We start from the raw sequence: 15,628 nt of genomic DNA, 5'->3' as shown, positions 1-15,628 counted from the left end.
AATGGTACAGGATGGACAGTTGCTACTCTTTAGTGATGCCAGACATCAGCARTGGAGGAATTTATAAGCCACAGAAAGCCGAATAATGCCAGTACATTTTCTAAAATATTTTCTCYACAAATTGGCATGCTGCCAAGGGGAAGCTGATCCCTGTTATCCTATTATCTGCGGGCGATCTTATAAACCAGAACCTGGGATGACCTGCCCGCTTCAGAGTGTTGGAGCTTTCAAAAACTAAAACTTGATAGTAAGTAAGAATGTCTGTTTCTTTAGGGTGGATTCTGTGTTTGTGTACTCTGGCGCCAGGAATGTCAGGTATATCCCRTACGAACTGCCTTCCTTTGCCCCTTTTTGGCGGGCGCCTCAGCAGCACCAGGAGGGAGGAAGCGGGGCCGGCTGTTTCGGTGCGGGGGAGGGACGGGGGATGCTGATGAGCAGGGGGCGGGGCCGCGGTCGCGTTTTTCAGCCCGTGGTGCCGGCAGGCTGGCGGTGCCGGGCGCGGAGGCCGTTCGGGGCCAGGCTGTGGCAGCGGCGCTCCCTGTCTGCTTTCCAGTGCCAGCCCCGCACTTCCTGGGGGGGCGGGGCCTCCCGCGCACGTGAGCGGCGCGCGGCCAATGGCGCGATCGCGTGATGCGCAGCGCCGGCTGCGCGCGCGGTGGGGCTGCGCAAGATGGCGGCGGGCGCGTGAGGGGTGGCGGCGGCCGCGCCGGAGGGACGGAGGGAGCCGAGGCCCGAAGGAGCCGGGAGGGGCCGCTGGTGCCGCCCCCCGGGGTGCGATGGTAAAATGACTCAGGCGGGGAAGAAGAAGAAGCGCGCCGTGAACCGCAGCATCATGCTGGCCAAGAAGATYATCATTAAGGACGGCGGGACGGTGAGGCCGGGGGCGCGGGGCGGCCCGGGGGTCGGCTGGCGGTGCCGGAGGGCCGCAGGCTCCGCCGCGGTGCGGGGACAGGCCCCGGGCGGGCAGGGCCCGGTCCGGCGGGGGTCGGTGGGCCCGCGGCCCTCGGGCGGCCGCGCCTGTGTCGGTCGCGGTGCCCTCACGGCCGCCGCAGCCCCGATGGTAGCGATCGGCAGCTSAGGCCGGTGTCCGCGGGCCGGCTGCCCGTGGAACACCTGTGAATGTGTCAGGCTGCTTGGCTCCGCCCGTAAATGCTGTTTGTTCCTCGGCGTGGGCCGGGTTTTGGGGCGCAGGAGCGAGTGCGGCCTCAGACGCTGGGCCTGGGGCACGGCGAGTCGTTAGGGCCGCCCGAGGCGAGCGGAGCGTGTCCGAGCCCGCCCTCGCAGAGCGCGGTTCCCGTGAGCGGCGGCTGCGGGGGCAGCGCGGGGCCGGCACCGTGCGGGCAGAGCGCGGAGCGCGGCTCGGGTGCGGGGCTGCCGGCGGGGGCGGGGACTGCTGTCCCACCCGTTCCCGGTCAGACAGAACGGGCCCGCCAGGGGGACAGACGCCAGCGCCTGACAAGTGCCGCAGAGGGCCCCTGGAAAAAAGGTTTTGCAGTTCCTCCCACAATTTTGCTTCCTCTTAAATACATATATTTTAAAAAGAAAGRAAGTTGTTACGTGTTTTGGCTGCTGGAGCTTGGATTTGCTTTGGGTACCTTTTTGGTTGGTTTTTTTTTTGTATTGATGAGTGCCATTACTTCCAGTGTGTCATTGCCCCTGGATTTTTTCCACTGTGCARCACTGTGGCTTCGATGTGCCCCGTTCTAAATACGGTGCCATTATTTCAAATAAGGAGACATCTTGACAGACTAAATTGCTGCTAGTCGTTCAGTTTGTCTTTTTGGAACAATAATGGAGAAGAGGCAGGTGTCAGAGTTACTATACTTGTTCATTGAAATGGCCAGTTCTCTAGATTAACTTAACTGTTATGAAGCAAAAYGAATTCCCGTGATGATTGTTGTTTTTTCCCAGGATGTGTTCATTCTCTTTGTAAAGACAGAAATTTGTGAGATTATCTTGTACAAATGTTAAATGCAAGTATTTTGGAATGAGTTGTACAAGCAGCGTAAATATTGTTACTCAAGGGACGTGGTGCTTCATAATTTCTCTCTGGAGTGTCATTGATTAAGATACAATGTGTTTCCAGATGTCCTTAACCTCTCAACTTCAACTTTCTTGCCASGAGAGGAGAAAGTATGTTACAATTAATTGCATTGGGTGATACTTGTAGTACAGCATTCAATGCCTCCCTCTAGTTTGAAAAGCTGAGTGCAAATTCCCGTGAGTACTGTATTAATTTAGTTTTTCGAAAACACTGGAAAAATRGACCATAAACATTAGATGAAGGTGTGTAGATTGTTGTTAGGCAACATGAGGTTCAGCCTGTAATACTTTCTGCCTTCAAATAAGTGTTTGGAAATTTCTTTGTTTTAAATATTTTTTTTAAGTTATGGAGTCTGATATAGCACTGTTCTTTATAGTGACAGCAGAAACTTTATGTGTGGAATTTTATTTTAATATTTGCTGAAATGTTGTTAGCCTTCAGTGCTCAGTGTCATCAGCTGCTTTGTTCATTACCCAGCATGGTGTGTGACATTGTGGGAAAYAGGTACCTGAAAACGGCCCCGTGTCTTGAACATCTCCCACTGGCAAACCAGTAATTAATCAATCATCTCTGTATACACTTTCCAGCCTCATTGGTGGAACTGTTTGACATCAGAGAAAATTGTGTGAATCAGAAAGAATGTACATATGGTTAATGAGGCAGTGGCACAAGCAGAAAGAGTTTCTGATGGCGAACCAAAAAAAAACGCAAACAAGCAAAAAGGAAAACCCTCCCATTGTTTCTGCAAAGCCTCTCCTCCCACTACAGTTTCTGCTGGGTCCCCTTGAAAAGGCAGTGGGTGGTGCACGAGGTTGGGTTGCTGCATGGTGGTATTTTTGTGCTTTTCTATTTGCAGCTTTAGTAGCTCTATCACAGAAAAATATATGTGATGGTGTGTGTACTGTAGTGAAGTGGTTWCATAGAATCATAAATGGTTTGGGTTGGAAGGGACCTTAAGGATCATGTATTTCCAGCCCCCTGCCATGAGAAGGGACATCTTCCAYAGACCAGGTTGCTCAAAATTCCATCCAGTCAGGCACTAACCACTTCCAGGGATGGGACAGCCACAACTTCTCTTTTTTGACACTTTTTTCCCCCAATGATTTTGATTTTTCCTTTCTTTATGTATTCCTCTTAAATATGGTGATGCATTTTTGATGCAGTCATGAAATGAATCAGAGATTAGGACTTCATTTGGTGCATTTTCCTTTCCAGCAAAGGAGCAGCAGCTGTGGTCTTACACATGATGCCTTTGTTTCTTTGATAGTTATTCTGTTGTTGTCAGATATCTGTGTGTGCCTGCTATGTATRCTTTTTATCACTGGCATGACCGATAGTACAGTTTGATTAAAGACACCTTCYCTATGACCAGAGGAAAGGGCATTCTTGGAGCCCTATGTCTGCTGCAGGTTTAGCCCGRCATAAATACGCTCTGCTCTGGCTGCTGGTAACTTTGAAAGGTTGCTGTTACTCTGATTGGAACATCACAGTTCCAGCTGGTTCTCACAAGGGCTCTGTATCTTTTCTCTGCAGWTGTAGGRCCTTCTGATTGAGCTGCATTGAGGCCATTGCATTACACAGTGTTAGCCCATTTGGAAAGCACAGGAGGYGGGTTTGTRGAGTAGGGCAGGGCTGAACAACCAGCASCTGCACCATACCTGTTGGGGCAGGAGGGTGCATCAAAATGGTGCTGAAACCTTAGGGACTTTATGYTTATAATGTGTTTTAATGCACTGCAATGTAACTGCTTATTCATCTTCTTCCCCTTCTCTTTCACCTCAGAAGCATCTTTGCTGCTTGATGGTTTCAGCCACCTTTAAAAATGGCTATAGAGGTGATGATCTAAATGTGACTAAATAACTTCTTTTTTTGTAGATAAGAACAAATAACAGTACCTGTCATAAGTGAGCGCTAGTGCCAAGAAACCAAGGAAATTGAACCCTAGTGCTCTAAATGTCACTTCTGTTTGTTTCTGCCAGTGTGTTAGAAAGCTCTGTTGGTGTCGTCTACAGCTGGATGACATGGCAGAGGGCAGCAGTCACCRGTGCCCTGAGACCTTCAAAGTCACCCAGCAGTTCCCCTGTGCAGARCAGCCACTGCTTTCATTCTGCTGTTTCGCTTTGTGCATGTGGTCTCGGAGCTGCCTGGAGCTGGACAAGGGCAGCATGAAGACAGATGGCCTTTGAGCTCGTATTTGCTRTGAATGGATGTGCTCTTGATCCCCATGCTGGGAGGGGTGGGATGGTTTGTGACACCTCCCTCACTCTGTCRTGCCCTGGGGAGTCACGAGCCAGCAACATGACAGGAATCTGGGGGCTATCAGAATGAACCTGATTTGACTGAGTCAAACAGCTAACATTGATGCTTACTGTTTGTGCAGAGCTGAATACATTTTTAACCAAAAACTAAAATGAGGATTGTGGGTGGAAAGGGAAAGGAATTGTGGGAAGAGAAGATAATTATAGCCACTTTCTGTACCTTCAAAGAATTAATTTACCTCTTTAGGAGAGTAGGCTAAAAAATAGCAGAAATATCTGTGTGGTATATGTATATTTACTGAAGAGGGTTTGGGAAAGAAAAATAGCACAGTGCTGAGRTACTTTTGTAATTCACCTTTTACAGATTGATATGGTTATTTTTGAAAATTGTGATCTTTTCTAACAATAGGGGTGAGAAGGCAGTGAGGTTTTCTGTACATATTTTCCTACATTTGTTCAATAAGCTGGAAATGTTGGAATCTAGGTATGGCTCACATAAATCTCCTAATGAAAGTAAGACTCCAGTGTTACTGATCTGCAACTTAAAATTGTGTAGTATTTGAGGCTGGAAGGCACCTCCAACATCTCCAATCCAACTACCCATCTCTTACCCCAGACAGGGTCACCTGGAATGGTTTGCTCACGGCTGTGTGTAGTGGGGTTTGGAGGATGGGAACTCCACACTTCACTGACCAGCCTTTTGCAAAGGGRGTTGCTTTTTTGAGGTTTTTGAGGTATACAAGTATAATTTCTTGTATTTCAGTGTGTGCTGAAAACACATTGTCACTGACACCTCTGGGAAGAGTTTGGCTCTTGTYTTTATTCTTCTATCAGCTACTTATACACATTGATRAAATCCCTCTGAACCTTCYTGGGAAGCAGCCGAGGTCCTTGGCCTGTGCGTGTTCAGTGTAAATGCCAGGTCAGAWCACATCAGGGCCACTCTGTTAGTAACTCACCTTTGCACAAAGCTGGCAAAGTRGATGTTAAGGCAGCACTTCTAAGTTGAAAGAATGCATATGACATTTCTGAGGAGTTATTCATACTGCTTTCAAATGAAAATAATTAGTGAACCCTATCCTTAATTTGCAAATGTTGAATGGTGGCATGTTGTTTGACCACATTTACAGAGTCTACGAGATGAGCAGGTTGTCCTACCTATGCTCTTGAAGTTCTCTTCAAGTTCCTTTTGTCAAATCTTTTATCTGCATGTCTTCCTGCATTTGAAGCACACTGTGACTAATAGGTCTGCACCTCAGTATTTGGGAAGTGATCAGTGCTGTTCCTGAGATTTGCTTTTGGTGTTCATTGTTTTAGTTTCTTTCCTGGTTTGGAGCTGTGTTTTGTGTGGGGTGCCTTTTAGTAACAGAAAAGCTGTTTGATAGACCCGGTAGTGAGACTTGGGGATAGCTGAGTGTGAACACTGCCATATTTTGAAACCATGAAAGCTTAGTTCCATGCAGCTTTGTGTAAAATTAAGCACAGCTCAAGGAAAACAAACTTATTTTCTGAAGAAGAGTCTGTTTCCTCTGTTGCATCCTTGTTTCCCAGAATGGCAGTGTAAGTGGTTTATTTTTTGAGATGGCAGTGAAGGATGCTGCAGAGTAAGGGTAGGACATTTCAGGGCAGTAGCATCAAAGGGTTAAAAAAAGGAATTTCACTCCATACCAGTTAGCTTGGGTAACTATTCCCAAGTTTGGAGTCCTGTTTCATTGTTAATCCTTCTGTTGATAGTGTTCAGATGCGTTTCTYGTGACTGATTAATGATCAGATGTTTTAATCACCTCTCTTTTCTCCTGTTTTAGCCTCAAGGAATAGGCTCACCTAGTGTTTACCAYGCTGTTATTGTGATCTTCTTGGAGTTTTTTGCTTGGGGACTCCTGACAGCTCCCACTCTAGTGGTAAGTGGTCCTCGGAGGCTTTCTCTTGCTGTATGGGAGGTGGGACAATTACTGCAAAKGTGCTAAGCATCTTCTRAATTACATTAAATGAAAATTACRTATCACTGAGCTGCTCTGTTGTGCAAGTGAAAAATTCTTAATTTTTAGTGGTATCAGAAATTTCAATTATTCCATTACAGCCGTGTAATAGTGTAGCATAGCTGTTTACATGCAAGCCTACTAACACTGAAGCTTGCATGTAAATATTTTCTGATTAAAACCAGTAAGGTGGTAATGAAATTATCTTTCCTTTCAGGATGCCATCAAACATTGGCACATTACAAATCTAATGACAAAAACACACTTCAAATCGTGGTAACATTGTGCAAACGTTYGTGTAGGTAGGGAGGTCTTTGCTGACTTGCTTATGTTTTAAGCACAAGCTTCAGAGCTCAGACCCTGTTACACCAGTCAGAGCATCCCTGTGATTAGTGAGACAGTCATGCCAATGTGCTTGTACTGAAGTACTTTCTCATTTAGTTGCTGGTTTTAATTTGGTTTTAATTTGTGAGTGATATATGCTGACAAATTAAAAGGAGTGAAGGCTTAAAAATCTCCCAAGCAAACTTGACTTAAAATGCAGTCTTGGAGCTGCTCTGAAAGCTGATGTTACCCATGAAGAGTCTCTTGGGTATAAACTGAATGCACATCATCACTGAGTGATCTAACACAAATCAGACTGAGATCTCTGCATTTCTGGGTTCTGCTCACCAAACTGAGAGCCACTTCAGGATGGTGATTTCTCTTCTCTCTCTCTCTCTCTCTCCAGTCCCTGACAGATGACACCATAATGTGGACAGTCTGGTCTGAGATAATTTTCTAGGTCCTCTGTGGTTTATTTAGATTTCAGGCWCTGAGATCTCAAATTGCCTTCCAGGCAAATTAAAGATCAGTCATATTATTTGTGGTTTGCCTTTTTTCTTTTTTTYCCCTCTGTATTCTATGAAACTAAAGGAACTACTGTGCATCATAAAGTTGGATGTTTCGTGAGAAATATTTGTAGTTGATATTGTGTAAATGACAGTATTCATATTTCTTCTCCAGGTTTTACATGAAACCTTCCCAAAACATACATTTCTAATGAATGGTCTAATTCAAGGAGTAAAGGTAAGCTGACATGTTAATCACAAGTACAATTTTAAGTGAATGGTGGGAGGAATATAGAACTGCCAACTGAGAGAAATAGTCAAGAGGTTTTTCAGTACAGCTTTCACAGTATAAATTAAATGGGAATAAATCACTGCTGAAAGGCCAAATGTACATCTTTTTACATCTAGTAAGGTATTTCTCAGTCTGTAKCTACTGTTTGGGTTCAGCAAATAAAAAGATGGTTGATTAATCCCAAACAATGCATATGGTACTAAAAACTGATAATACTTTTACTTGAAGCTTGTTGCTCCAGTTGGGTRTTTTCAGTTACCTACATTTATGTGAACTCTAAATGGATAAGACTATAAAACACAGTTTGTGAAACTGCTAGTATGACTGGATCTTCTACATTTTGAATTTTGTGTAGTTCTGAAGTAACAAGTCTCAGATAGAAGATCAGTGATGCCTGGCCACATTGCTTTTGGTRCATTGCACTGTAGCCATTGACCTGGATCAAACTAGAGCCTGGTCTGCTCTCAGACTGTGGTGTGGTCAGCTATCACAAGTTTCACCACTTAGTTCTAACTTCAAATATTTTGTTTCACCTAGGGCTTATTGTCATTTCTCAGTGCCCCACTCATAGGTGCCCTGTCTGATGTGTGGGGACGAAAGTCCTTCTTGCTGCTAACAGTATTTTTCACCTGTGCACCAATACCACTAATGAAGATCAGCCCATGGTTAGTAAATTGTTTCACACCAGATTGGCTGTTGCTTTTCAAGGTTTCTATCTAATGCTTATGTTTGTAGCATTATTAATAAAATGCTGTTTGTGCTTCATGGGAGGTTGAGGCTTTTGTATTACTTCTTTTCAAAGTTGGGGGAACAGTCAACCTGAAGCAGCTGCCATGAGGCCAAAGGCCCTGGTCAGAATTTCAGTAGCTGCTGATTTGATCTGTGTGCTGTAAGCCCACATCCTGCTCCAGCACATCTGCCAGAGCTGGAGAAAACTGTGCAGTGAACTGTGCARGTCTGGATTGTGATCACAGTTCTCACTCAGATACCAGCCAGCAACTCTGAAATCAAACCCTTAAATAATGCAGATGCGTGAAGTAATCATTTATAAACTACAATGTTGCTGCAGTTTTACACCTTTGTTTCTCAAATTCTAAAATCCACCAGCTTTCATGTTGTGTTCATGCTGTTATTGACCTGTTAAGTGCCCAGGTAGGGCACGAGTCAGAGCCCTGGGCTTGYTCCTCCTGTGTGCTGTTCCTGAGGGTGGAGCAGCAGTGGCACAGCCTGCACTGACAGGACAGTGCCAGCTGTTCAGGTAGCTCCATCAGCCTTTCCCATTTTCTCTCTGGTCACAAAGGCTGCTCATCCCTTTTCAGAAGAAGCTTGTTTCTAAGTTTCAAATGCCAAGTGCTAGTGGCTATAGCATAAAGATATGGCTAATGTTGAGGTCGTTCAATGACCAGGTTCTCAAAATATTTAAGTTCCTAATTTGCTTTGGGTCATAGACYAGTTGAATTTATTAGCTGAACACTTTGTTTCCTAGTAGTACTTAATCTAAGCAGCTTTTTGCAGATGTTACAAAATCATGCTGTTTGTACTTGGTGCACACAGGAGTTACACAGCTCTATCGAGACCCATTTATGTTTGTTTTATCCAAGATAATCTCAGTAAATTGTCAGGATAAGCTGGACAAGGTGATTTACTCTTTAACTGCACTTGGATTGAATAGACTTTTTGTTTCTATTAAGCTGTTCTCATTTTATTTTTTATCATGTTCTTAGGTGGTACTTTGCTGTGATCTCCGTGTCTGGAGTTTTTGCAGTGACGTTTTCTGTAGTTTTTGCATATGTAGCAGACATAACCCAAGAACATGAGAGAAGCATGGCCTATGGTTTGGTATGTATTTTGGGGCACTTTTCCAGTGGTATTCAGTACTAAGCCCTTCAGTGTGTAATGCTTTTCAAAGCAGCATTTTTGTTTCTTCTATGGCAAGCTGATTTTAATTTGGAGTCAGGTTTTTCTGTTTAATTTTTCCTGTCATTCAGTCTTGTATCTCCTGAATATTCTGCTTTTAAATGAAACAAAACACAACTGTGTTAAAAGCTATCTTGCCCATCTGTCTTAATGGCTGTTACCAGTCTTAATGATGTCATTTGAGGGGCTCTAGTTATTCCATCACTGGTACTACTCTGTCATCTTTTCAAAAATTTCACCTTTTGTTCTGGAAGTACCATTGTGTGATACTTGACTGCCCCTGCCTGTGTCTTCAATCACTGTGGTGCTGCAGTTCAGAACAAACATAGCTGAGTTTCTTGTCTAAGTCCTTACAACTCACCTCTTTTTCTCCATTATCTCCTGATAACCTGCCAAGTCCCAGGAGCCTTCACAGCCTCATATTTTTATGGATTAGYAGAATAATTTGTTGTTTTTAGTAACAGAATCCATTACCATTCAGCAGGATGAACTGAAAGCAATGGATATAAAACTAAATAGTTTCTTCGTGCCTGTACACATCAGGGATTGACATATGTTGAGAAACATGTTTTATGTTTGTTCGGTTTTTAACGTAACATTTTTCACAAGGCGAGCTGGTTAACTGAGAACTAATGCGTTGGATTAACCAGCATATTACATTTAATACACCCTTCATACAAGTGATTTTTTTTCTAAACAGACATTACCTATTTCACTACTAATGAAGATTCAATACAGCTCATTGCTTCCCAGATGTATTGGCAGAATCTATAGCTAATTMAACCTAATTATGTCAGTACATGCAAGACTGCTGTGAGTATCACATTGCTGTCCAGTTATCAGAAAGTTTTTCTTGGAAAATTGTGGTTATCTGAAWTACACAGCTGCTACCACATGGGCATAGGAAAAAGGTTACTTTAATCACTACCTGATTAAAATGGTTAGACTTCTGAAAAGGAGGAAATGTGGGTAATGACACTGCTGATTTGTCTCACTGAAAATCTTACCAGCTGTTGTTTGTTTCAGGTTTCAGCAACTTTTGCAGCAAGTTTAGTCACCAGCCCTGCTATTGGTGCCTACCTTGGCCGAGTGTAYGGAGACAGCCTGGTTGTGGTGCTGGCTACAGCAATAGCCTTGTTGGACATTTGTTTTATCCTTGTTGCTGTACCGGAATCGCTGCCAGAGAAGATGAGGCCAGCGTCCTGGGGAGCACCCATTTCGTGGGAACAGGCTGACCCCTTTGCAGTAAGATACTTAAATGGGGAATATTTTGTTCCTTGTAGATAGTGAGCTTTGGAGACACGAAAAGATGGAATTTACTATAGTTCAGGCTTGGAAAACAAAGCCTTCAGTTTCTTCAAGCTTGACCTTGCTTCTCTGGTGACACTTTTGCTAGCAATCTTGCTAAACACGCAGGAAATGCTTTGGTGGTGTCACATAACAACATCATTAATTGTCAGGCTTTTCAGAGCCCAGCTAGGGATTCATTTGAAAACTGAAGGTGGAATGTTTTGTAATTCTTTTTTTCTTGCCGTAGTCCCTGAAGAAAGTTGGCCAGGACTCCATTGTGCTGCTAATCTGCATAACAGTCTTTCTTTCCTACCTCCCAGAGGCAGGCCAATATTCCAGCTTCTTCCTATACCTCAGACAGGTAACATAACATTTTGGTATGAATTTGAACAAAAGTAAATATACAGGATTTAAGAAAGTTTTCAGTTTTCATTACTGAACCAGGATGGAAAGTATAGATAGCTCACATAATTTAGAACCTTCCAGCAACTGATTTAAGTCCACTTGCTGTTCAGTTTTTCTCTTTAAGACAGACAAAAAGAGAAGGGGAGTGATGAATGAGTAATAAAACAACTTGTATTTTGTAATAATTTGCTTTATTATCAGACTACAAGGTTCARTATGTTAAACTGGTTTTATTTTTTGAGGGAGCAATTAAATTGTTTTCTATTTATGCTCCTTTATTTTCATTTACTTGCTTGATGTAATGAAAAAAAGAGATTCAGAGCTGAATAGTACTGGTCTTATTAACCTTCACATGGTTAATAATCAAGTTGCCCTTTTTTTAATATAGATAATGGGATTTTCTTCTGAAAGTGTTGCAGCATTTATCGCAGTCCTTGGGATTCTTTCCATTATTGCACAGGTGAGTTACTGCTCTGGGTATCATTGATTTGGCAAGTGGAAAAGAATGTTTATTTGCATGTATTTGACACTGAGAATAAAATGTTTTCCATTTTTTTGTTGTTTTATTAATTCATTAACTCATCAACTTACCTGTGTTTAATATTGAGAATAAGATGTTATTTTTCTGACTTCGTTTATTTTTGCCCTCTCTTTAGACAATAGTGTTGAGTTTATTGATGCGGTCCATTGGAAATAAGAACACCATCCTGCTGGGCCTAGGATTTCAAATACTGCAGCTGGCCTGGTATGGCTTTGGATCGGAACCATGGTAGGCACATTTCACTTTAGTCTGACTGCTGCAGGGTTGGTCTGCATTTTATCCCTTCTCCAAAGGGTGTGATTGCAGGTATCCAATCCAGCATGTCTGCACTCCCCAGCAGAGCTGCAGCCCCAGAGCAGTCACTCCAGTGTGTGTTTTGCAGGATGATGTGGGCGGCAGGCGCTGTGGCYGCCATGTCCAGCATTACTTTCCCAGCTGTCAGTGCCCTGGTCTCACGAACTGCTGATGCCGACCAGCAGGGTAGGTTTGGTCCTGGTTCTTGGAATTCTAGTCAAGGAATATTGTGCAGACGAGCATACTGGGGTCTGGGTTTAGTGCTCGTCAGCCAGGCTGAGTCTTGGCAGGGCAGCCCACACACCTGAGCTTAGGGGCACCACAGATTAAGTCCAGGTTGCTTGAAATTGCACTGTGTGTGTAGCACGTACTGCTGGTGCAGAGGGAAGACCTTCAACAGGTCCCTACAGTAGCAGAATATTCAGCAAACGCAATGCACTGTTCCTGTTCCCTGCTGTTGCTTGTAGTGCTCTCTCTCCTGTGTCAGTGACAGCAGGGATATTTCCATCTCCTGCCCTCTGAAGCAGCTCAGCATGGCAGGTACTGCCCTCTGCTAGGGGCAGATGGAAAAACCACTCAAATCTGATAACGACCAGCTCTTTGTGCCCCTTGTTTATGCAACACCATTTAGAGCTTTCCTGCTTGCATCAGTTTGAAGGTGAAGTCAGTAATGTAATTAGAAATAGTTAATTATATAACTAAAGATAGGTAAGAACATGTATTTTACTCTTCCAGGTGTTGTTCAAGGGATGATTACAGGAATTCGAGGACTCTGTAATGGTCTGGGACCAGCACTTTATGGTTTTATATTCTATATATTTCACGTTGAATTGAATGAACTCCCCATGCCCGAATCACCATCAGGAGGTAGTGTGGTTGCACAATACCATTTACAACAGGTACGTTTCTTTCTTACTTACTGCTTCCAAAAGAAGTTGTTAGGAAGGGCTCCTATGCCCATCACTTCTTGAATTTGATGCTGTGTTCCATTTTGTCACACTGACTGTAAATGAAGTGTGCAGAAAGAGGTTTCCAATTCCCTCTAGGGGAGGGTTGTTTAACTGATGTGTTTAATTACCTGCACTGGTCTAGTTTAACTTTCAAATAGCTACAGCTGATAGTAATTTATAATTGTGACCCTTGTGAGATACCTTGAGAGAAGGATGGACAGATACCAATGGTGTAGGTTTTGTTTTGTTGTCCTTTAATCAAGCTCTCTATTTTTTTTAGCTCCTAACAGATATTAATTTGTTGGGAAAAGTCAGCAAGAACTTGCACTAGAAAAGGAAGTTGGCCAGTGTTAATAGGAACCATGTGCTCCCTTGCCCTAAATCTTGGGATGTAAAGCACTTCCACGTTCCTTCTAAAAGCCTGCACTGCATTCACCAGTGCATCAAGAAACAGCTCTTCCCACTCCTAAAAGTGGCTAATTTGCAATTGTAGGCTGTTAATGTATGTCTAAATACTCATTAACACTTTGTGGTGGTACTGTTGTTGTTTTCAGAATTCTATCATTCCTGGACCCCCATTTTTGTTTGGAGCGTGCTCTGTGCTGTTGGCACTACTTGTTGCCTTGTTTATTCCKGAACACACAAACCTAAATGTAAGATCCGGCAACTGGAAGAAACACTGTGGCAGCCATGGCCATCCCCACAGCCCACAAGCTCCTGGTGAAGCTAAAGAACCATTACTGCAAGATACAAATGTATGACAAAAATCCAGGAAGACCGTTTTGGACTCTTTTTTCATCAGCAGTTTGGGATACACATTCCAACTCCATCAAAATGTAATTTCTTAAGGTAATCTTAAGAAGTATCTTTCTGCATGAAATCTGTAGGAATTAAAACAGGAACTTTCTCCAAAGATGTTGCCATTGAACTAAAAACTTATTTGCTTTTATAAACAAACTGTTACATACTTGTCTCTTGCCATAAAATACTGTTACTGCTAAACTTTACATTCTAGTTCAGAGACAAACAATAGAGTCAAGGCATGAGCATGTGTCCTTCTGTTTCCTTAAGGTGGTGAGCTTTAATTCTAGTCATGCTACGTCTCAATGAGACAGACTGGCATCCATGTGGACCCATTTGTTTTAATGTTGTAAAATCTTGGGTCAGATGATTCAAAGCCTTAATGTAAATGTACTTTAGTAGGGAGGTGAATTGGTATCATTTCTTTTAAAAGTCACCTGGCAGGTTTTTTTTAAGTTTGTACTAATATAAAAATCACATGAGCACGCTTGCTGAACAGTAAAAGTTATTTTTATGTAAGTGCATTTACTCTTTCTATTTTTGAATAAACGGTCGGTCGTATCAAACACTTGTTGAAATATGAAGTGGGTGTTTTGGGCCTACAAATTTTAATACTGGCTCTAAACCTCTGCTTTCCTCTGTACCGTTTATTAAACCACTCTATTTCTGATGTTTGCAAATCATCAAGGACCTCAAAACTTGAATACACAGACTGAACGCTATAAGCTGATAGCCTTGAATCTGTCCGTGTGCTATATAGTGGCCTTTGAGGACTCACAATAACCCTTTTGCATTACAGAGCTAAAGTTTTAGTCCTAAATTTTTGGGACCCTTAGTACAGAAGAGAGCTTTATACAATTACTGATGTGAATTTCTCTAAAAGTGTATATTTTTGTGTCGAGTTGTATTATTTAAGTGTTCCTTTGTATAAATTTGTGTATAAAGTATTGTATAGGTTTAAAATGTTTTCATCTTGTGGTTATTGCTTAATGCTTTTTTACCTTTGAACATTCACCATGGTTGACGAAGAGCAGGAAAAAAAATGTAAATATACTGTTAATAAAGTTGAATATTTTAATGAATTTTTAAATAATTGTGAATGTCTCTTCAAACCTTAAGAGAAGTGTTGTAGTTGCATGTGTGTTATCCTTCAGCAGGTGGGAAACGTCATCTGGAGTAGAGGTCCAGCATRGAGCTTTCTGTGTTAGCTAAAGCAGCCTGGAGCAGTGTGGAAGGGTCCCTGTGTCCAGCAGTAGAGGCTGGCTGCAGCTGGCTCCAAGGAACGAGCCAGTTACACACAGCCAGCCTGGCTGGAGCTGCAGCCAACAACCCTTGTGTTTCTCTTCTGGTGTAAGAGGCCCAGGAGAGCAGAAGGCTGCCACACGCCTTTGACAGCAGCTCCTCTGCAGTGTGAGACCAACACAACTTCAGTCATTGACACTAAGGACAGCTGGAGACAGGAGCACAGGGGGGCGGTACCTGTGCACAGAGCTTTGGTTGTAGCACTGCACTGCCTGGGGAAGGATTAAGCACAAAAACTGCAGGAAATGGTAAACAGAATGGAGCTGTTCTGCTGCTTACTTCGGCTGGGAATTTCGGTACACTGGAGATGTTGGTTTAGTACTCTTGAAACATTGACTAATCACAGGGTTTGATAAAAACTATTTAATATTTCCACTGAAACTTACACATGACAAAACCAGACACTATACATTAACATGGTGCTAATTTAAAAACAAATTTACATATTTCACACAGCAAAACAAACCACCGACATGTACAATCCTCTGGATGCACCTAAGTAATGAAGGTAAAAGAATTGAAGTATCTTTAACAAAAGTGTGGAATAGTCATTTTACACACTTTACATTTTAAGGGTACTTTGCCTGTGTGAAGTCCATGCATGCTCATTCTGCAGGGCACACCAAGCAACAGATGGCACAGAATGGGTTATTACATGATTCCAGCATTTGAGCCCAGACAGCACAACAAGCTGAACAGTCATAAGAGTATCTTAAAGTATGATT

At 43.0% G+C, this 15,628-nt stretch overlaps 1 protein-coding gene across 1 annotated transcript; it reads left to right on the top strand.

Moving 5' to 3' along the window:
- Positions 1-661: 661 nt before the first annotated feature.
- MFSD14A (major facilitator superfamily domain containing 14A) lies at positions 662-14,683 on the top strand. Its single transcript, XM_057364311.1, has 12 exons — positions 662-871; positions 6,108-6,203; positions 7,287-7,349; positions 7,941-8,068; positions 9,128-9,242; positions 10,347-10,565; positions 10,858-10,971; positions 11,404-11,475; positions 11,672-11,784; positions 11,939-12,036; positions 12,586-12,749; positions 13,355-14,683. Exons 1-12 carry the CDS (start codon positions 785-787, stop codon positions 13,559-13,561), a joined length of 1,476 nt encoding a protein of 491 aa, XP_057220294.1. The 5' UTR covers positions 662-784; the 3' UTR covers positions 13,562-14,683.
- Positions 14,684-15,628: the final 945 nt, after the last annotated feature.

Source organism: Malurus melanocephalus, unplaced genomic scaffold (genome assembly GCF_030028575.1).
Source record: "Malurus melanocephalus ecotype Western Australia unplaced genomic scaffold, MMel_1.1 scaffold_37, whole genome shotgun sequence".
In the NCBI taxonomy this organism is placed as follows: domain Eukaryota; kingdom Metazoa; phylum Chordata; class Aves; order Passeriformes; family Maluridae; genus Malurus; species Malurus melanocephalus.
Note: the sequence above shows the minus strand (reverse complement) of the source record. Positions and strands in the feature narration are given on the sequence as shown.